Here is a 20,648-nt window from a genome sequence, read left to right as displayed (position 1 = left end):
CTCAGTGGGTCATCTGGGGTCAGGTTCATGAACTGACACCAGGGGTTTAAAGCGCATCTCACAGGAGAGTTACACAGCTGGACTGCTGCGATCAGCTGCAAAGCACGAGAATGAAGTCTAGAGATTCAAGAATAGACGCTGTGTGGCCCTTGCGTCAGTGTGGCCGCCATGTTGTGAGTGGCATCTGTGAGACAAATGTTCAGACACTGTGAGGATTTAGCAGCACAGAGACCGTTTGTTTCCCAGGACATGTTCAATTGATAAATGAAAAGAAGGGGGGGAAACAATCAATACAGAATTCAATTTCTTTTTACAAACATACCTTGAAGAAAACAGAAACACAATACTCACATAGGAATTTCTGAACTAATACATAGGAATATGACCAGTGTTTCTGAGAGGGTTCAGGATGTTTGGAAAGCTTTCTGCAATGTCTGCATTTCTTAGTTTTGTCTCATGTTTGATGTCAACCCCACAATTTAACGATTTAGCAATGGTGCTTGCATTAGGCTGCCCACAAAATAACACAATATTGTTTCCTGTTGTGTTTCACTTTCACTTACATGAAGCATTTCATTTTGGTTGCCATTTCTTTGATTTGTCTTATTGAGCCTCTTTTATTTTAACGATGGGATTTACTTGGAATTTTTGCCAATAGCTTGGCGTAACATTTGTGTTATTTTTTTGTCTTCTTTTTTAACAGTACTCACAGGTAACTACAGACATTATTTGACCACTCTAGACCAGGAGTCTGCAAACTTCCTAATTCAAAAAGCCATTTTTGTCTTCAGTCCAGCTAAATAAAGCTAGTTTGGAGATGTAAAAGTTAGTCTTTATAAATATCTACCATAGCAAATGTGCTGCCATTTTTAAAGAACTACATTTTTATAACATTTTGGAAGTTATAAACTCAGAAAAAACATGCATCTTTTCCTGGATGATGAAAGCAGACAGTTTCCAACTTAATGACAACAAAATTTAGACAGCGAAATGTTAGTGGTATTCTAGTGTCAGCCTTTTGTGGAAATTCAATGCAAATATTCCATTTTTAAAAAATCCTTCATCCTCCATTTATTGCTATCCATCTATTGTTACAAACCATCTAGGGGTGGCCAGATCATAACACGAAGGATCCATCCTCTTCAGATCCCAAGCAGCCGACACACACAAAGTTGAACATTTTATAATGTTTATTTTAAAAGGATTTATTTTTGATTTAGATGTTACAAATGGAGCATATGGCTTCAGGGTGAGCATCCATCCATCCATCCATTTTCTGAGCACCCTTCTCCCTAACAGGGTCGGGAGGTGCTGGTGCCTATCTTCAGCTGCGTTCCAGGCGAGAGGCGGGATTCACCTTGGACAGGTCGCCAGTCTGTCGCAGTTCAGGGTGAGCAATAACGCCAAAAACAACAAACAAAAGTAAACTATCTGAATATTAACCAACTTACCTAATTGAAAGTAAAAAAATGACAAAAGACAAAACCTTATCTCCCTAATTTAGAAAAACAAGAGAAGACTAAGCAAACATAAACGGCAGCTCACTGCAGGACTTTACATGGTGTCAGTAGACAAACTGTGTGGCCGGACGAGATGAGCTGAGGATGGACGACAGAAAGTCCGCGTCTGCAGCTTTTATATCCGTCACCTCCGGGAGGCCACCAATTGGACGTCTCCGTCGTCTTCTGGGAACCAATCAGAGACAGGCACCGCACACTCATTTTTGCATAATTAAGTTGACGCAACTCATAAGGCACCGCACACTCATATTTGCATAATTAAGTTGACGCAACTCATAACTCTGTCTGTCTGTCCGTCCGTCCGTCCGTCCGTCCAAAATCTAATTTTCAAACATAGTCGTGTCGGTTAATAAATCGAATTTGCCACACACACTATGGAGGACCGTTTTTACTGGACAACGTAGCCACTGCAGTCTACTTGCTTCTATTTCTATGCATTTGACCACATACGACACACTAGAAACTCTCTTCTCGCCATGTTATGATTCGTGTAATTAATATACCAGTGTTATTAGCATTCGCATGACAGCATCCGAATAATTTATATATAATTCAGTAAACTCTCTAAGAGGACAGCTTTATTTCTTTTTCCCTTTTGCACAGACGTTGTCTGTTTCTCGTCGGACGGGTAGAGGAACGGAAACTAAACAGCCACGTAGTAAACGGCGAAGCTCACCGAAAGGGTGAGTTTTTATTGTCCTTTAGGAAATTTGTCACCTTATCATTTGCAATTTGGTGCGGTAATATACTTTCGCGGTGTTGGGTAATTGGTTTGCCTTCTTACAATTTTCCAGAAAACGCCTTTCAGGTGCCGTCGTTAATTTTTGTTGCTAGCAACTTAGCAGCTTTAGCTTCCCTTTGCGTACACACCTAGCTGTTTTGTTAGCATGCTAACCCGCTTTACCCACATACAGCCTGGTCTGTCATCTGCTTCTGGCTAGGGTGGGTGAACCAAAACAACCGAGCTAACCAATTTGTACGAACTGGGTTCTGTTTATCGTTTATGGGTTTGAATAGTGCCACTGACCGCCCTTACACCTGAACTGCAGTACGTAACCTGTGTAAATTAGCCTCCAAGTCAAAGATTATTATAGTCTGCACTAAATAAGATGATGCAAAACACAAAAGGAGGTGTGGGTGACAGTCCCCCTCAGTTCAAAAGTGACATATTTGCCCACTAACTGAAAGAACGTCACTGCTTATTTCCACTGAATTTTGCATTTATTGTAAATCCGCGCTGAGCGATTGTTCTGGTGCATTCATGGAGCCTGGGGCGAATTTCCCGAAACAGTTTAGCAAACTATTTTACAATTTTGACAATCGCAGCTGCTTTTAAAAAAAATAATTTAGTTCAGAAATACTTTACTTATCTCAAAAGGAAATTAAACCTTGTTGTAACTCATATCACCCAAGTATCTTCAAAAGGTCATTGTCGACAGAAAGGATCTCCTGCAGCAGTCAGTCTTGAAACAAATCTGAAGAGGCCTCTGACTGAAGACTTGCTGTATGACCCTGTCATGACAATTTGTTTTCTCCCAAAACTGAAAGATTAATTTTGCTTCTGTGCTTTTAGAATAAACTTTGTTATAAATTTCATACCATAAAGTAAAATGTAAACAAAGGTTGAAGTATATGCACAAAGTGACACTTGACATGTTAAAAAGAATATGTCATTATGTATTCATGACCACTATTTATGTCAAATGTGATGAGATTGAATTGCATCATCAACAAAGACCAGGTTACTTACTTTTATTGTAATAACAGGCCGTAACATTGTCATGTAACCTAGAAACGAGTTGTATTTATTTGTGTTATGTACGAGTTTGTCTTGTATAGTTCTTATTTATTCAGACATCAGCATCATTTAGGTTTGGTTTCCGTGGTAATTTCTTTAATTTCTGAAGGTTGTTTATAGATGTCAGAAATGTAACAGGTAACGTATAAAACTATTTATATTTCGACTAGACAAGTCAGCCCTGTGTACAATTTAAGCTTATTTTAAGGGTTCTCAATCTACTTAACTGCTGAGCAGCTTGTTACAGTGCTTGACTCTGGCTTATGTTTAAAGTAGGCTGTGCCGTTACATTACACGAGCGGACACTGGTGAGAAGCTACAAGATAACTGATGTATTGTCATCCTTCTCTGTCCTCAGTGATCAGACAGTAAAGTGTTTCGTGGCTCAGACACGTTCCTGGGGAGCCTCAGTCCCCAGAAAATGCTTTAAATAAGACCTCATTTGCAATAAAGCGCCTGCTGCGCCGTGACTGTTACTCTTCTCGGTGGGAGTGGATCGTGGTGGTAAATCGGAGGCTGTTGAGATGGAGACCAGTAGAGAAGACCAAGTAATAAGACGCGAGGAAGAGGGGGACTCCACTGTGGAAGTCAACACACTCAAAAAAGGGCTGGAGAGCATCCAAAAGACAAACGAGCTTCTTAACGGTGAGTGCTCCTTCTGAATGGATGAGGATTATTTAAATTGTGTGGCTTTGAATGAATGGCGTGGTTAACGTTAGCCACCACCCAACACTGCGTGTCAGTGACGTAAAGAAGGTCGCTGGGTAACTGGAGCAGTAATGAAGAAATGGGTAGGCCTGTCACGATAATAGATTTTGGTGGGCGATTAATTGTCTCAAAAAATTTTTGCAATAAACAATAATATTGTTTGAAGACCTTTTTACACTGATTTAATAGAAATTACGTAATAATACTTGCGATTTCCTGCCTAGGATTGATACACTTTACTTTCAAAAGAACACTTAACACTGAAACTGATACACAAAATAAATAATTCCAGCTGGGATTAAAAACATCTCAAGTTTTACATTGGGTTGCTCAAATCTGCAAATATCTTGGCTGTCACGGTACTTTGTTTATATGGTCTACTGCTTAGTAGATAATTTAAAAAATCCTAAGAATCTCCGAAAGCAACAAATAAAATATGCATCTGTTGATATTGCGACAAGCTCTTACCATCCTTAAGACAGGGTTTGTTCATGATGTAACTGCTACTAACGATGAAGCAAACAGTTACTTGAACAATATGCAGTTGTGCAAAAGTAAAGGCAGCCGCAGGGAGGTTTTAGCAACCAAGTGTCACTTTAAAATCACGACATACTTGCTTGACAAAGCTGATCAGCTGGTTTGTCAGGACAGTCGCATCTACTATAGCTGGTTCATGGCTATGTTTCACCTTCCGTAGAGGAACGCTTGCTTAAGGAATTTTCAAGGTATGTTCACAAATGAAGCGAAAAACGCCTAAATGTGCTCAAATATTATCCGCAAAGTTCATATTCTCCAAAGAAATGTCTGCTGTGGCATGTTTTGAGGGAATCGGCGGGGGAAGAGTTGTTGTGCAAGATGTCACAGCTAAAAGCTCCAGACAATAACAGTACAAGCGATGAGACGTGGGAGAAAAAGAATGAATCCAATGAACAGGACAGAAAGCTTGGTGAAGAGAGGATTGTTTACCAGAAAACTGGTGACTGTTTCTGAAACGCAAGATCATAAATAACTGGGAAGCAGAAGGTGTTTAGAGAAACTGCAAGTTGTCTTAAATCACTGAAGAAAAACAAGTCAGGCGAAGGGGGGGAGGTTGTATATAAAATAACAAACTGCTTTCTACAGATTTGTCAAGTTTATTAGTATAGCACATTTCCGCAATAAGACAGTTCAAAGAGCTTTACGCCATAAAAACAATACAGTGACCAATTTTGAAATGCACAATATACATTACGTTTAGTCAAGTACCATCATCCAAATCATCAAGGAAATACAAATCAAATATGTTGATCAATGTTCCACTACTACTAATCAAAGGCAGTTGTATGCAAATGGGTTTTAGCACTGATTTTATAGGAACTCTGCAGTTTTCTGGAAGTTTGATCCAGAAGTTAGTACGCATGAAAAGGCTGGTTATTTAATTTGGAACCTTATTCACTTCTAACTGGAAAATAACAGCATCCACCCAACAGAATTCTGCTTCTCCACGTTTGGCTCTGGGGATGCAGAGCCGACCAGAACCAGAAGACCTGAGTGGTCTGGAAGGAGCTGGTAAAAATGAAGTGCTTTGGTCCTTTTTAGCAGGTTGAATTTGTTCTGAGAATCCACTGGGGAGACTCTGAAGCATTGAATCGTCATATTGCTTCCTGAGAGTTCAAAAACCACCCAAAAGCACTATGACGTTTTCCCTTCCCATCTATTTTAGGTTCTCTCTCTTCAGACGCGCTGCCAAACGGGAACGGACCGGCAGACGGCCTCTGTGCCGCCGGAGGCACCTTTCCAAACGGATCCCCTCCGCAAAGCAGCTGCTCTCCCATCAACCCGCCGAGCCAAGAGTCCTCCCCAGGTGTGGCTGCTTATCCACCCATGACCGTAGAGAAGGCTGAGGGCTCTAGTGCTGAGGTCAAGGTTCACAAGGGTGATGCTTTGCAGTCCCTCAAACTCAGTATGCCTATGCAGGAGACTGAACTGTGTAAGCAAAAAAACAAAACAAAAACAAAGCAACAAAATATCAAGTGTGAATGCCCCTTTCTGTCCCTTTCCCTCCTTATTTTTAATCCCTTTTTTCTGTGGATTGCTGTGATTTTTCTCTTGTGAGAAGGTTTCACTGGAAGTCTCTTTATACGTGTGCAGTTTTTCCGCATTTCTAATCCGGAGTTGATGGATATCTTGATCAGTTTTTGGTGTGGGTGCTTCATTTGGAACATTGTGTGGGCTCATGGCTGTTTTGGAACTAATCCCTGTGTTATGTTAACTTTTCCTTGGAATGTGGTGATGTTTCTTTCTTTTTTTTTGTTATGATAAATGCTGTTTGTATGCATGAAAAGGCTGGTTATTTAGTTTGTCACCTTATTAACTTCTAACTGAAAAATAACAGCATCGTAACGGCATGAATCTGCTTAATGTGCGACATGCAGGGTTTCTACACTGTCTTGGTTTTGTTTTCCGTGTCTCAATGGGGATGCAAGAACACAGAGCTATACTGTGTGATTATAATTTTTATATTGTTATAGGAGTTGCAAATATTGTATACAAGCCATTTTAAAATTGCACACGTTGAAATTGCGACAGAAACCGCATTGTTCAGATATTGGGCACATCTAGAAAACCACGTTTGCAGAGTTAATTCCGTAAGTTAGCTTCTCTAAAAGACCAAAAAAAAAAAACCTAAATGAAGCTTGAATTTGATTAAAAAAAAATAAAAATTATTCTTTTTATACTACCTTCATATATTACCTTTAGTAAACATTGGGAAAGACCCAACAAACCCAACTTAGTTCATGATTGTGGATGTTAGGATATTCTTGTAACTCTAAAGTTCAAATAGCTTTCTCTATTTTATGCTAGTTGTAAACCTAGTTTTGTAAAATGAATCTCAACTTGTATTGAAGAAGATGTTAAGAAGATCAACTCATAAGAAATGCAAGAAAGAACAATATACTTCCATACTTGTTCTGTACTTTCAGTTTATGATACATTATTGTTTGTGGTACGCTGATTGATCGGCCCCAATTTTCCTAATTTTGGGTGATGGGTGATAGTAAAAAATGATCTTATCTGCCTTCACAAAGGTCTGAAAACAGTCAATGTTCCTTTTTTTTTCTCTGCCATGAGAGAAGACTTAGTAAAAGGGAAAAAAATGTCACCACAAAGTTGACAATTTAGCAACTCTTTTGCCAACATTTAGTGACTTTCCAGACACTTCTACTGACTTTTTTTTCCCCCTTTGAAGTCCCAAAAAGCGACAAATCTATATATTTTGATTTTATAACTGAGTGACGGTTATTTTAAAAACAGTTAAGAATTGGAATCAACAGGTCATGATTTTTAAAGATTGGTGATTGGCCAGAAAACTGCAATCAGTGGAACCCTAGTATTCGAAAATGCACATAAATAAATTTTGAAAAACTACCGGAAAACAAAAATTTTGAAAAGTGTAGGAACCCTATACAAGTCTCTACTATTCCATTGGGATGTTGTTTAGCTACTGTTCTTTCTTTTTTTTAACTACTTGATTTTCAAAGTGGCATTACGGGAAGCTTTACCCATTAACACGGCAACATCTTCCTTGGAATCGAGAGACGTTGTGACTTCACTAGTTCTGCTGTAAATTGTGCGGTGAGGAAGAGTCTTCAGTTTGGCCTACCTTCTCTCGCTGCAGCCAACCAGAAACCATGTCTAGAGATGGAAAACGAGGAAAAGATTCGCCTGGAAGCTCGCCGGCGTCTGGAAGAGCAACTCAAACAGTACAGGGTTCAGCGGCAAAAGGAGAGGGTGAGTGAGTGCTGCCACTGCTTTGCTTTTATTCCTATACTTATGTCGTCTTTGATGAATCCAAGTTTGCTTTTAAAATGAGCCGCGCTCGAACAGAGCTTCTGCCAAAACTTGATATAAATCAAATTATTGCCCCAATTTGGATTTTACGAGCTCAACCAAAGGAAAATGATTCCTCTAATTTTTTTACTACCTGTGCTCTAATCCATTTGTTGTGTTCCTCTGCCTTCATGCTGCTGTTCATTCACTCATTCAGCTGGATTACAGCTGGGATTAAATCTCACACAGAACAGCTCGTTGGGTAGTTAGGTGACTCTGAAGACCGTCGGGTCCACTGGAACGGGAAGACATTTTAAATATTACGAATAAGGCAACAAAAATGCAGAAAAAAACAAAGTGTATGTAAACAAAATTATCCGTCAAAACAAGGGGCTCATTGAAACCAAAACACCAAACGGAAAAGTTTTGTCAGTTTTTGGTAGAAAGAGCGAGAGAAAAACGATAAATGATGCAAGTGGAAATTATTGAGCTTGTTTTAATGTATCATCCGATTAATTGATTTATTGCTTATTGTGACAGGTATATTTATTGATAGTTTTTATGACTCTATCCAGGCTCATCGTACCCCTAAAAGCCGGCCCTTCAGTACGCTAGATCCTGAACTAATGCTCCATCCTGAGGCACTACCACGCGCTAACACTGTTGCCATGACCAAGGAGTATTCTTTCCTCCGGACCAGTGTTCCACGTGGCCCCAAACTGGGCAGCCTTGGAATTCCTCCCAGCAAGGAGAAGAAATCCAGATCTCCACGTCCCAGTAAGATTCATTCCTTAGCTGACTACAAGTCTCCTGAGAGCGATGACGGCGGAGGAGGAGGAGGAGGAGGCAGTGGCGGTGCTGGAGGCGGGGCCATGACCACAGCAGATGTCAGCAGGTCCTCCATCAGCTCCGTGTCCACGCTGTCAGAAGTCAGCATGCTGTCAGAGAGCAGCGCATGCGAGACTGACTCGAAGGCCAGCACTTCGCTCCAGCTCAACGACAACGGCTCGGAGATGGACGGCAGCGAAGCCGGAGCGAGGCCCGGCAACGACGGCAACGATAGCGACAGCTCCTCCTACAGCAGCGTGTCCACGAGGGGAACCTACGGGACGCTCTCGGCCGCCGTGGAACGGCAACAAGGGCCGTACACGGTGGAGGGGAGGGAGATCGCCCCCGAGGCTATGGGTCAGTTCCCGTCGCTGCAGGAGGTGCTGCAGGCGGCGAGCGACGAACAGCACCTGCTGGAGATGGAGAGGGAGGGAATGGGAGAGCCACGCAGCCGGAGGGACAGTTTCTCCAGCAGGTATTGAATATTGTGAATATTGCGTTATCCTTTTTTTTTTATTTGTATTGTTTGTACTTTTGCTAACTCTTCCGCATTTTTAAATTGCAGCGTTTCTTTGGAGAGTTCAGTGATGGGTCACGATGAGATGCTCCAGGTGCTAAAAGAGAAAATGAGGCTTGAGGGGCAACTGGAGTCCTTGTCATCTGAAGCCAGTCAGGTAATAAACCACTAATGTCCTTTTGTTGCTACTTTCACATAAAATATTTATTCATTAAACAACAATTTGGAGATCCTGGGAGAATGGCAGAGAGGAAGCTGAATCCCATATAAGATGTTTACTACATACGAGTTTGTGTTTTTAAAATACTAAATGGTTTATGAGAAATCTTTTATATAATTGATGTGTTTTTTATGGATTGTGGGAAACTTTTCTTATTACCATTTGTTGTTATTTATTGGTATGTGAGATCTTTAAGTTTTTAATCAGGAATTTAATTTTGATTCCTTGTTTCTTCCTTGTTTAGTGCTTAATCAATTGACAATAAAGTAGACTTTAAACAGTTCTGACAAAATTAATATAGAGATTTTTCAAAATTATACAGAACAGAATAGAAATATCCTTTTATTGTCATATGCTAGAGAAAGTCAGGCTTAACAGCAAAGATGAAAAGGTATTAAAGATATAACAAAACAAATTAACAAAATGAAGAAAAGCATGCTGTACATTAAAGACAAGAATAAAGCTTAATCTAACTGCGATTATTGGAAATAACTGCAAGGAATGTGCAACTGAGTAGGATATGTTTTTCAAAATTATACATAATGTGTTTGTGTATTTTGAGACCAGACTATTTACAACATTTAAAACTGTATTTCCAGTTTGTAAAACCAAACACAAAGTTCAACTTTACAAAATGCTCAACATTCATCATTTTATTTAAAATTTTTTGTGTGTGTATAAGTTCTCATAAAATTACTACTTCCTTTTCTTAATATTTTGACTCTAATCTGGTAATATTATGAGGTTATTCTTGTATTATTATAACTTTTTCTGGTATTACTGTGACATTTTTATATTAAGAGATTATTCTTAATATAAAGAACATTAAGAATAATATTCTTCCGTTTGACTTAATTGTTGTGCAACTTCATTCTCATAACATAATGACTTTAATCTTGTCAAATTAGGACTTTATTCTGGTAATTTAATTATATTTTTCTTAGCCTAGTCCTCGTACTCTGGTATTTCCAAATACAGTTTTTTTCTCAGAGCTGAGAGCTCGAAAATATAAAACAACCCCAATGTTCCTTGTAAATCCTTCTTGTTATCTCCTCAAAGTCTTGCGCTTATTCATTTTGTCGCGGTCTGAATGAACTATATGTCTCTATACGTCACAAAAAGTAGTTTTTTTTCTCAGCAGATCTACACATCTCTGTGCTTCGTCTGACTTCATTTTAAATCTCTCACTGAAACAGAAAGCAGTTGTTTCAGTGCGATTTCTGTGGGGTTTTTTTATGCATAATGATTTTTTTTTTGTTTTTTTTTTGCCTGAGATAGTACTGTGGTCAATGCAAGCTGGTATTGCCTATTGTGGAAATAACTAACTCGACAGTTGAGATAATTTCCCCCGGTACGGAGTGGACAAAAATAGACAAATCACAAGCCAAGAACTAAATGTGCAAAGATCTTTAAATGTCATCAAAAAAAGCTGAAAAGTAAAAGTATATTGGAAAGCCACAGATGCAACACAAAATGAATATATACATTCATTTGGGAATGTATATATTAGCAATAAACTATTGCTACTCTGGAAACTCCTGGAAGACTTGGCTGAAGTTCCCTTACTACTTCCTGTTTCCTCTAGGCTCTCAAAGAGAAGACGGAGCTCCAGGCCCAGCTTGCTACAGTGAACGCTCAGCTGCAGGCCAAGGGAGAAGAGGCTCAGATCAGCCAGGAGAGGCAAAGTGCTCTCAGCTCAGAAGTCGGCACGCTGCGCCAAAACTGCAGAGAGCTGGAGAAGGCCATGGTGGAGCTCCAGGGCAGTTTGGAGAGCAAGAACGCCAGTTTGACCTCTCTAAGCAATGACCTGAAAGTTTCTGAAGACCAATACAACCGGCTAATGGCAAAGGTGGAGGAAATGCAGAACACGATGGCTTCAAGGGACAACACAGGTGACTTAACAAAGACAGAAGGGTTTCCTTTACATGTAATTGATCATTGCACCACCACACCTTCAGAATGAAGTAAAAAAAAAATTTTAAATATATATATAGCTCAGGAAATTCGTCTTTTTGCAAGTACACTGCTTATTGCATTACGCATCCACTCGGCTGTCTCGTATGTATTTTGGAAAAGCACGATTGGAAAACTTTTTTTTTGTCAACTCATTATTTTTCGCAGTTCATGACTTGCGTCAGCAGATGGCGGGCCTCCAGGGTCAGCTGCAGCAGGTCCAGCTGGAGCGCAGCACCCTCCAGAGCCGACTGAAGACGTCCCAGGCTGAGATCGACTCGCTGCAGCAGGTCAGGCAGTGGTACCAGCAGCAGCTGGCGCTGGCCCAGGAGGCCAGGGTGCGACTGCAAAGCGAAATGGCCAACATGCAGGTAGGAATCAGCCGCGGTGGTTGTGAACTAGCAACGCGTCGTCAGGACGTCGCAGTTGAGACAGGTTGCTTTTAACATCCACCTGTCTCTCGAAGGCGGGGCAGATGACTCAGTTTGGCGCCATGGAACACCTGAAGCAGGAGAATGTGACACTTTCCCATCAGCTGACCGAGACCCAACACCGCTCCATTAAAGAGAAGGAGCGCATTGCTGTGCAGCTGCAAAGCATTGAGGTATACTCAGGGGTTCATATGAGTGACTTTCAGTCAGATGTGGAATGTGCTTGATATTCAAACTGCACAGTTTCATAAGAGATGCAATCTAATGTCTTCTAAGACATTATTAATAACAATAATAAACCGTATCAAATAATATTGAGTTCAGTTTTTGTCTCCAAAGTGCTGTGTTGCGGGAAAAGTTTGAAAACTTACATTTCTTTGCTTGAAAAGAAATGTAAAAATAAAAAAATAAAAACTAAACAAAAAGCAGTCGGGTTCATTGTTTGAATTTTTTCGTCTGTGATGCAGGCCGACATGCTGACCCAAGAGGCCGCCTACAAGCAGATCCAGGACGCAAAAACCATGGTGGAAGACGACCTGCAGCACAAACTGGAGGAGTTTGAGGAAGAGCGAGAGCGCCTGATAAAGCTGGCTAACACAGCCACGACGCTGGAGAGGGAACTGGAGCAGGTAGTTTCTGCAAAGACCAGAGAAAAGCTGAATTGGGCAGTAAACTTTGTGACCTCCTCTGACGTACGTCTTTCGTCTTTGCGCGCTAGGTCAAGTTGACGCTTTCCCAAAAGGACTTGCAGCTGCAGTCGCTTCAGAAGGAACACCTGGAGCTGATGCGTCAGCTGACGACGACTCAGGAGATGCTACAAACCAAAGAGCAGTCCATCAACCAGCTGGAGGCCAGGTACCAGGAGCTGGAGGCCCAGCTGGCCGAGCTGCAGACGGAAAGCGTCGCCAAGGACGACACCATCCAGTTCCTCCAGAACGAGAAGATCGTCCTGGAGGTGGCGCTGCAGGCCGCCAAGGCCGATAAGAGCCAGCTGGACGAGGGGGCCGAGCGGCTGGGCGAGGACGTCCTGGTGGCCTCGGACGTCCTGGACCAGCTCAGACAGGAAGTCCAAATCAAAGCCAGTCAGGTAGAAGACAAGAGTGGATGCGGTTTGTCATAGTTTGAACACTTTCTTGAGAGTCGCTTATTTAAAAATGTTTCAAAAATTTGTAGATTGAATCTCTGCAACAAGAGAATAATTCTCTGAAGAAACAAGCGCAGAAATTAAAGGAGCAGTTCCAGCAACAAAAGGTAATGCATCTTCTTTTATTCTTTTTTTTTTTTTCTTTTTTTTTTTGTCATTTTCATCGGTAAAATCTGAACACGGGACATAAATGTAGAAATTTGCCCTGAATGTCCCAGCTGGCTGATGGTGATGGTGTTGTGGGAGGATGCCAAACGGCAGTCAGCTTCTCTGACGAATGCCTGAAGTGCTGGTTGACGTGCCGCGCCGCACGGAGCAACGGCGGCTTTATCGCTCTGACAGGCTGTCACGCAGAGGGCGGAACTGATTGACAGAGCAACAAAAAAAAGTTCAATTTACTGCATCTTTAAAAGTTGGAGCTTTTTGTCGAAGCGTCAGCGCTCGTGTCCATCAAGTCTGTGACAGCAGTTAGCCGCTGACGGCGACGGGTTTTGTGGAAAATGCGGTTCTTGTTTGGTTCAACATATCAGTGTGAAAGCGGCAGCAAAAGCATGAAGTTGTCAAAAGCGTTTTCTGCTGACAAGAACAAAAAACTAAATATTTCTTTTTATTTCACAACCACAAAATATACAAAGATATCTTTACACAGCCCACAGGAGAATAGCTCTGTTTAATTAGCCAATGAGTTTTGCACACTTTGGGTAGTTGCTAGAATAGAAATATTTATTGTCCCACAGTGGGATAAATTAGTTGAATTTTTGTCTCATTTGTGATTTTTTATTGTTTTCACCTGTTTAATTTTTTTACAATACACATACATTGCACATACAGGTGTCTATTAATTCATCTCATACCTTGCCAATTGTTACTGTCAAGACATGCTAAAATTCCTAATGCACGTTTACTACATTTTCTAATAGTCAGAAAGGAGAAGGAAACTGTTTTTGACCTGTAAAGTTTATTATCATTATTATTTAATTCAGACGATGAAGAAAATAAGGTTATATTTCTTTCACTCACAGTGTTATCTTAACATCTGACCCGAATTCCCAAACAATGCAGTAGGATTAAAACAGCGTTGTTGGTCAAAGCAAATATAAGCAAGACATCTCTTAAAAAAGTTGTTTCTGAACATTTAATCAGACTAAAACAAAACAAAGCAATAAAAAAGAAATGTTGCTGAATGGACAGGTGATGGTGGAGGCGTACCGTCGGGACGCCAGCTCCAAGGACCAGCTCATCAGCGAGCTGAAGTCCTCCAAGAAGCGCCTGCTGGCTGAAGTGAAGGACCTGAAGCAGGAGCTGCTGAGCGCCCTGGGCGAGAAGCAAAAAGCCGAGCTGGAGCAGGCCCGCTTGCAGACGGAGGTGGCCAGAGTTCAGGAGCAGATGAACAGCATGGAGGCCCATCTGCAGGCCATTCAGACGGAAAGGGATCAGCTTGAAACCCAAATTCAGGTACCGTTGTTGTAATCTTTTTTTTTTTTTTTTAAGGAAATTTTCAGTTGATCCAAAGTATATTTTGTTGTGAAGGAAAAATATCTTCTGTCCCCTCCTTACTCAGACCCTGCAGTTCGATCAGAGCCAGCTCACCGCCGCGACTCAAGAGAATGAGAGCTTGAGGAAACAGGTGGAGCAGATGGAGGCGGAAGCCAAAAAGTGAGTCATGTTCTGCTTGGAGATTTCAGCAGTTAGAAACAATCCAACACACATGATTTATATACATCTCAGAAACACAAACAACACGGTTCTCGCACACAACCCAGTTGTGCAAGGTGTGCATGTGTGTGATGAAGCCTGCCCGTTATGTTCTGAGCCGGCCTTGTTTTAACTGCTACGTGTGTCGGAACAGGGCCATCTCGGAGCAGAAGGTGCGCATGAAGAGGCTTGGAACGGATCTGACCAGCGCTCAGAAGGAGATGAAAGCCAAGCACAAAGCCTACGAGAACGCCGTGGGCATTCTGAGCAGAAGGCTCCAAGAGGCTCTGACCGACAAGGAGACGGCGGAGGCAGAGCTAGCCAAGCTCCGCGCCCAGCTGTCGGATGGCGGAAACAGCCAGGCCTTACAGGTAAAGTTTAAAATCTTTCAGTGAATATTTTATACACAACTGAATCTTTGACTCTTCTTTTTCTTTTCTGGCAGAAGAAATCAGATTAAGTGGCTAAAAGCTGTTAAAATTATATACTTTATTTAGGAAAAAATTGAGGCTCTGCAAGCCGAACTACAGACTGTCACAAAAAGCAAGACCATGTTGGAAAAAGAGTTACAGGAAGTGATCACTCTCACCTCCACAGAGCTGGAGGATTACCAGGAGAAGGTTATGGAGCTGGAGGATGAGGTTAAAAAAAAAAAAAAAAAAAAAACTTTTTATTTATTTTGATCTATCAGAATTTCTCAGAGTTTATGTCCTGGTCGTTTTTTTCCCCCTACAGCTCCAGGAGTCACGCTGTTTCAAGAAGCGGATCCGGAAGTTGGAAGACGCCAACAAGAAGTTGGCGCTCGAGCTGGAGCATGAAAAAGGGAAACTCGCTGGTTTGTCACAGTCCCATAATGCACTGCGGGAGCACGCTAACATTTTGGAATCTGCCTTAGCAAAGAGGGAGGCGGATCTCGTTCAGCTAAACTTGCAGGTAAAAAAAAAATAAAAAATCACGTTTGCATCTCAGTTTAGGCAGCAAGCTTCTCAAAAACGGATGCGAGGAGTTGGCTAAATTTTTTTCTTACCGTTTCTCTTTAGGTCCAAGCTGTTCTTAAGAGAAAAGAGGAGGAGGACCAACAAATGAAGCAGTTGGTTGAGACTTTACAGCTTGCTCTGGAGAAAGAGAAAACCAAAGTGAAAGACTTGAAGGAACAGGTATGAAGAATATCAAGTGTGAAAGGAAGCAGTTAAAAATCACACCAGCATAACAGGGACCAAACTTCTTAAGACTTGAATTCATTATAGTTCCATGAAAGGAATTCACCTTTTGCATGATTGGGATCTAAATTTAAGGGGCAACGTGGTTTTCTAACACTTTTTTTTTTATACGTGGTATTTAAATAATTTTAAAATAAAGCTGTTGTTTTTTTTAAATAATAGGCTGGAGTAGAGAGAACACCTCTGCTTTCTCAAAAAAAAATCAACAAAAAAAAAAACATTTTGCACTTACTGATGTTTATCTTTAATTTCAGCAGAATTTGTGAACTCCTAGTCATGCTCCAGCTAACTTTGTCAGCTCATTGTATGGGAGTAAAGGTTGATTTCAAACTAAAGAGGAACTTTGAATAATTAGAGAATACTAATGGACCAAATTAGAGTCGCACAATGTAACAAATCACCATTGCAGTATCAATATGAACTTATGGCTATCAAAAGAAATTTTTCGGCTATAATATGTGTTTAGATATTAAATTGAATATGCATATGCAGGCACATTGTACACAATGCTTTGGCCTGTTTAATGGACATTTATTGCCCTCAGTGTTTAAACCTAAGGTTTTGGCAACATTGTGATTAAAGGAAGGAAAGTGAAGAGTCAAAAAAAAGTGAGTTAATTATAGTCAATATATTTACTTTGCAGTAATAGTGCAGTTACATGCTCCCCTGATATACATAAAAAATGAGCACATTTTATACGAGGCAGATTCTAAAAATAGAAATAATTTGGAGCTGCAGCTAATTATGAAAGGTGCAAAATAGAGGAGAAAAGTATGTATCATCACAGATTTTATGCGGAATATAACAGGAAAGACACCAAGGAGGAGATCTACATGTAATAACAAAATGTTATGCAATTCAGCTTGAATATTATCGAGAAAACAGATACAATTATATCTCATAACATAGTAAGAAACTAATATATAATTTCTAAAAAAGGATTTTTATGACATATCTTTGTTGCGTTCTTTAATTCTGTTAGAATTTGGAGATTCTGGAAAGCTTTGGTCTTTTCAGGCTGTAATTCCATGATGTGTCCTCTAGGTGGCAGCAGCAAAAGCAGAAGCAGCCCATAACAGAAGGCACTACAGGGCAGCCATGCTTGAGCTGTCGGAGATCAAGAAGGACCTGCAGGCCAAAGAGGACGTGGTGAAAGCTCTGCAGAGTGAAGCTCAGAAACTGCAGTACGTGCACGTTGCCCTGACAACTGCAGCAATAGAAAAGGCACCTTTTAATCTATAGTCGCGTGCATAACCCATGGAGAACGTGTCGCGCTCCGCAGGGCTCAGGACGACCAGCACGCTCAGGATGTGTCCAGGTTCCAGCAGGAGCTCGCTGAGGCTCATTCCCAGCTCCAGATCCTGCGAAAACAACTTGATGAGGAACTCGCTAAGCAGCCCCTCACCAACCAAGAGGTATAAGTCAAGGCACTTTGGAAGTGCAGCCTTTCAGATTTAGAAAAACTGATCGAGTTCTTTTTTTTGATTTTTTTTTCTTTCTGACCCATCACTTTTTGTAGATCAAATATCTTCCGAGTTGCATGGATGTCTAATATTTTCTGCTGATTAAGGTTGAGGACCTGAAGTGGGAGGTGGAGCAGAGGCAGAGGGAGATTGAAGCACAGAAGCAGCAGCTGGAGATGATGGAACAGTGCCAACACCGAGAGCTGGACAACTTGCAGATCGCCCTGCAGGCAAGCCTCCACTTTGTTTCTAAAGCAGTGTTTCTCAATCTAATCCCATTTAACAAACATCACGGACCACCTAGAACTTCCACCTCCCCACAACACCAACATCTCATTGAACACAAACTGAAATGGAAATATTAGTCTAACAAAACTGAAAAGTTGTACAACTCTCCCCAAGGAACTGAAAAATATTTCTGCAGACTTGAATTCCTCCAGCGGTGTAAATAATCCTAGCATTGTTTTCATTCTATGAGTATCTTCAATTTTTCTTTTGAGTGCCCCGCTTGTAAGCCACTATTATTGTCCATTGTCATTTTTAAACCTTTGATAAGCTAACTTTGCGTCGTACTTTGAGGTTACGTCACTGCAAATTAATGCTCGTTTATACACAGTACCTTCCAGATCACGGTTTGAGAAAGATGCACAAAACTATATGGAAAAGTTAAATGAATGTTTGAATCGTGGCATTGCTTTGAACAAAGCTACCTGTTCATTTGGCAGGATGTCATGGTTTCTGCTCGTTCTGTTGTGTAAAATTAAAGTACCTGTCTTGTTCCAGAGCATAAAGGTGGAGCTGGACTCCGTCCAGGAAGAGCTGAGCAGCACCAGAAAGGACAAGTTCATGCTTCAGGCCAAAGTGGGCGAGTTGAGAAACAGCATGAAGACCGTCCTGCTGCAGAACCAGCAGCTCAAACAAGACCTCAAACAGACTCGTCTCCGGAAGGTAAGACATCGTTCAGCCGCCTTTACACGAGACTGTGTAAGAGTTGAGAGCTGACGTCACTAAACGTGTCCCTGTGATGATGTCGTTGTTGGAGCAGCAGCGGATGGAGCTGAAGAGTGACGGGAACCCATCAAACCCAGTAACCCCAGTTAAGATCCCAGACTGCCCGGTGCCCGCCTCACTGCTCGATGAATTACTGAAACCGTCAACTTCCGTAAACAAGGAACCTCTGAACAACCTGCACAACTGTCTACGACAACTAAAGTAAGCGAGTGAGCTGAAAGTAATCGGCAAACTTTGATGTGATTGATTGATGTAATAGTTAGACAGAAAGTAACTCGGGATTCACAGCTCAAGAGGGAGAAGATTTTTTTGACAGTACAGCTATGTGTTAGGCAGTCCACAAATCTGTCTGTTTTATGTAAAAATGGGAAGGAGAAACCTTTTCATTACTGTGGCTTAATTATGTTGTATCACATGAAATTCTAATAAAATGTCAATTTAGAGGCTGTAACATGGTGAAATGTGGAAATGTTCCAGTGGTATAGGTAGATTTTCAAGGCTCTGTATTAGCTGTGATTAAAAAGCCTTTTCCTTTTTGCTGTTAGGGAGGAGATGGACAGCCTCCAGAAGCAGATGGAGGAACACACAGTGACTGTAAATGAATCAATGAACTCATGGACAAACGCAGAAGAGGGACTGGGCTTTGACAACAATATCTCCAGCTCGCCAAGCGCGGTAAAACGTATTGTGGAAAATAATAATGAAGCAGAACAGCAGCAATCATAACTAGCCCTTTCTCAGAGGAAGCGGGACGAGGGGTATTATCCACAAAGGCACTTTTGAGCCCCCATACTCGCTTTCTCTAAAAAGAAATTGCTGCCAACATTTGGCATTCCTCCCTTCAGCACTCAAGTGCTTTGCAGAGTGATACTTTCTATATCATAGCTTTATTCTTTTGCGTTTATTTTATGGGTTAAATTTATGTTATCCATTTGTCACATTTATTTATTAAGATTTAAGAAATTAGAATGTTTGCAAATAATTTCCTTATGAGAATCCCCGCTGTAAAAGTTTCAGAAATGGCGTAAAGATGAATCTTTTCCCTCACAAATTAGCTAGTTTTTTCCACTAGATTCCAGCAAGTCCTTCCTCCTTGCAAAATCGGCTGCTCCACGACGAATCGTCATTTTAAGAGTTTTTGACAGAAGCTACATCCTGTTCTTCCATATATTCGTGCCTGTTTTCTTGTGACGTTTCCCCATCTTGTTTTGCTAATACTGACTTCGGTTTGTAATGAAACCGTTATCACTCCTATTCGTAAAGTTAGACGTCATGTACAGTTGGGCTCAGACTCTTGTTAAAATGCAGTGTTTTTCCGGTAATCATATCAACTTTTATTTCCAATCTGTAAAAATATTTCAGTTATGTTAGTTTAACATAAACTGCAGTAATTTGTATGCAAAAAAAGCCTTAAAGCAATGTTAAAAATGCTGTACAGGACAAAGTTGTTTGGAATGAGTGTCTTTTCTGATCAGGGTGTGTGCAAAATGAGATGCTATTGTACAGGTGAACTAATCCTTACTGAAGAGCTGTTTATTGTACGTAACACACATGACGTGATATTGCACACTAGATGATCAAGAGTGAACTGACAAAATAAGCTGCTCAAATGAAAAGAAAAGTTACATCTACTAACAGCAGGTACTATTTCTTGTTTATTTTTGATTGTTACATTTGGTACTTACTGTATTTACAAAAAAGAAAAAAAAAACTTGGATTCACCAAATGATATTGGTGAACTCTGTTCCTGGGGTTATGGGAAGGTTCACTGTTTTTCAGAGGTTAATATATAAATATGTGTCCTTTTTGTAATGTCAACTGATCAGATTCATGTCGGAGTAACAATTTTAAAAACCTGTTATCGAATGCAAAAAAAGAGATCTAATGACAAATCAACCAGGATTTCAGTGTTAGGGTTGTAATGGATTGTTTCTTTCTGCATGCAGTTGTGCTGCAGCCCTTTTGCTCCTGGATTGTAATTATTACTCCTATACTACTGTATTCTTGTAAACTATAAAAGGGAAGCAAATATTGAATAAATGCCTGTTCTGGGTATTAATAACAGATGTACTCAGACTACACTATAAATTTAGTTTGGGCTGTCTGCATACTTACTCTGCCTGTTTTGTTCTCTTTTTTTTCTCCCAAAGACTGGAATTGTTCCCGATGAAATGTTTGTTTTGGAAAATGTCATCGCATTCATGATAAAGAAAATTGCACTATTCATATTCCATCTCCTGTCGTTCTTTTCTTGTGTGGGTTTTAGGTATTGTCCCTTACAATTCAACGGTAAAGGCGTAATTTTGCTCAGGCAGTATGTTGGACGAAAG

General features: G+C 40.7%; 1 protein-coding gene across 2 annotated transcripts; it reads left to right on the top strand.

Moving 5' to 3' along the window:
• The first annotated feature begins 1,780 nt into the window (after nt 1-1,780).
• On the top strand, nt 1,781-20,544 carry golga3 (golgin A3). Of its 2 annotated transcripts, none has more exons than XM_055050545.1 (24): nt 1,781-2,203; nt 3,677-3,963; nt 5,729-5,995; nt 7,685-7,797; nt 8,412-9,139; nt 9,230-9,338; nt 10,987-11,293; nt 11,523-11,725; nt 11,821-11,958; nt 12,253-12,414; nt 12,504-12,872; nt 12,959-13,036; nt 14,121-14,384; nt 14,491-14,585; nt 14,779-14,995; nt 15,122-15,265; nt 15,360-15,557; nt 15,665-15,781; nt 16,889-17,028; nt 17,127-17,259; nt 17,415-17,537; nt 18,091-18,255; nt 18,353-18,519; nt 18,864-20,544. In XM_055050545.1, exons 2-24 carry the CDS (start codon nt 3,843-3,845, stop codon nt 19,042-19,044), a joined length of 4,539 nt encoding a protein of 1,512 aa, XP_054906520.1. In that variant the 5' UTR covers nt 1,781-2,203; nt 3,677-3,842; the 3' UTR covers nt 19,045-20,544. The 2 variants fall into 2 exon arrangements, with proteins under 2 accessions (XP_054906520.1, XP_054906521.1); XM_055050546.1 differs by having other exon boundaries at nt 1,782-2,203; nt 5,729-5,869.
• The last annotated feature ends 104 nt before the right edge of the window (nt 20,545-20,648 follow it).

Source organism: Poeciliopsis prolifica, unplaced genomic scaffold (assembly GCF_027474105.1).
Source record: "Poeciliopsis prolifica strain line A6 unplaced genomic scaffold, Auburn_PproV2 SCAFFOLD031, whole genome shotgun sequence".
NCBI classification, from domain to species: Eukaryota; Metazoa; Chordata; class Actinopteri; order Cyprinodontiformes; family Poeciliidae; genus Poeciliopsis; species Poeciliopsis prolifica.
This window is presented reverse-complemented; position numbering and strand designations above follow the sequence as displayed.

Excerpts from the sequence above, each read along its gene's own strand:
- golga3 (XM_055050545.1), top strand. The coding sequence starts at position 3,843 with ATGGAGACCAGTAGAGAAGACCAAGTAATAAGACGCGAGGAAGAGGGG. Across the intron at positions 17,029-17,126 it reads AGTGAAGCTCAGAAACTGCA|GGCTCAGGACGACCAGCACG; the intron begins GTACGTGCACGT and ends CGCGCTCCGCAG. Across the intron at positions 17,260-17,414 it reads AGCCCCTCACCAACCAAGAG|GTTGAGGACCTGAAGTGGGA; the intron begins GTATAAGTCAAG and ends CTGCTGATTAAG.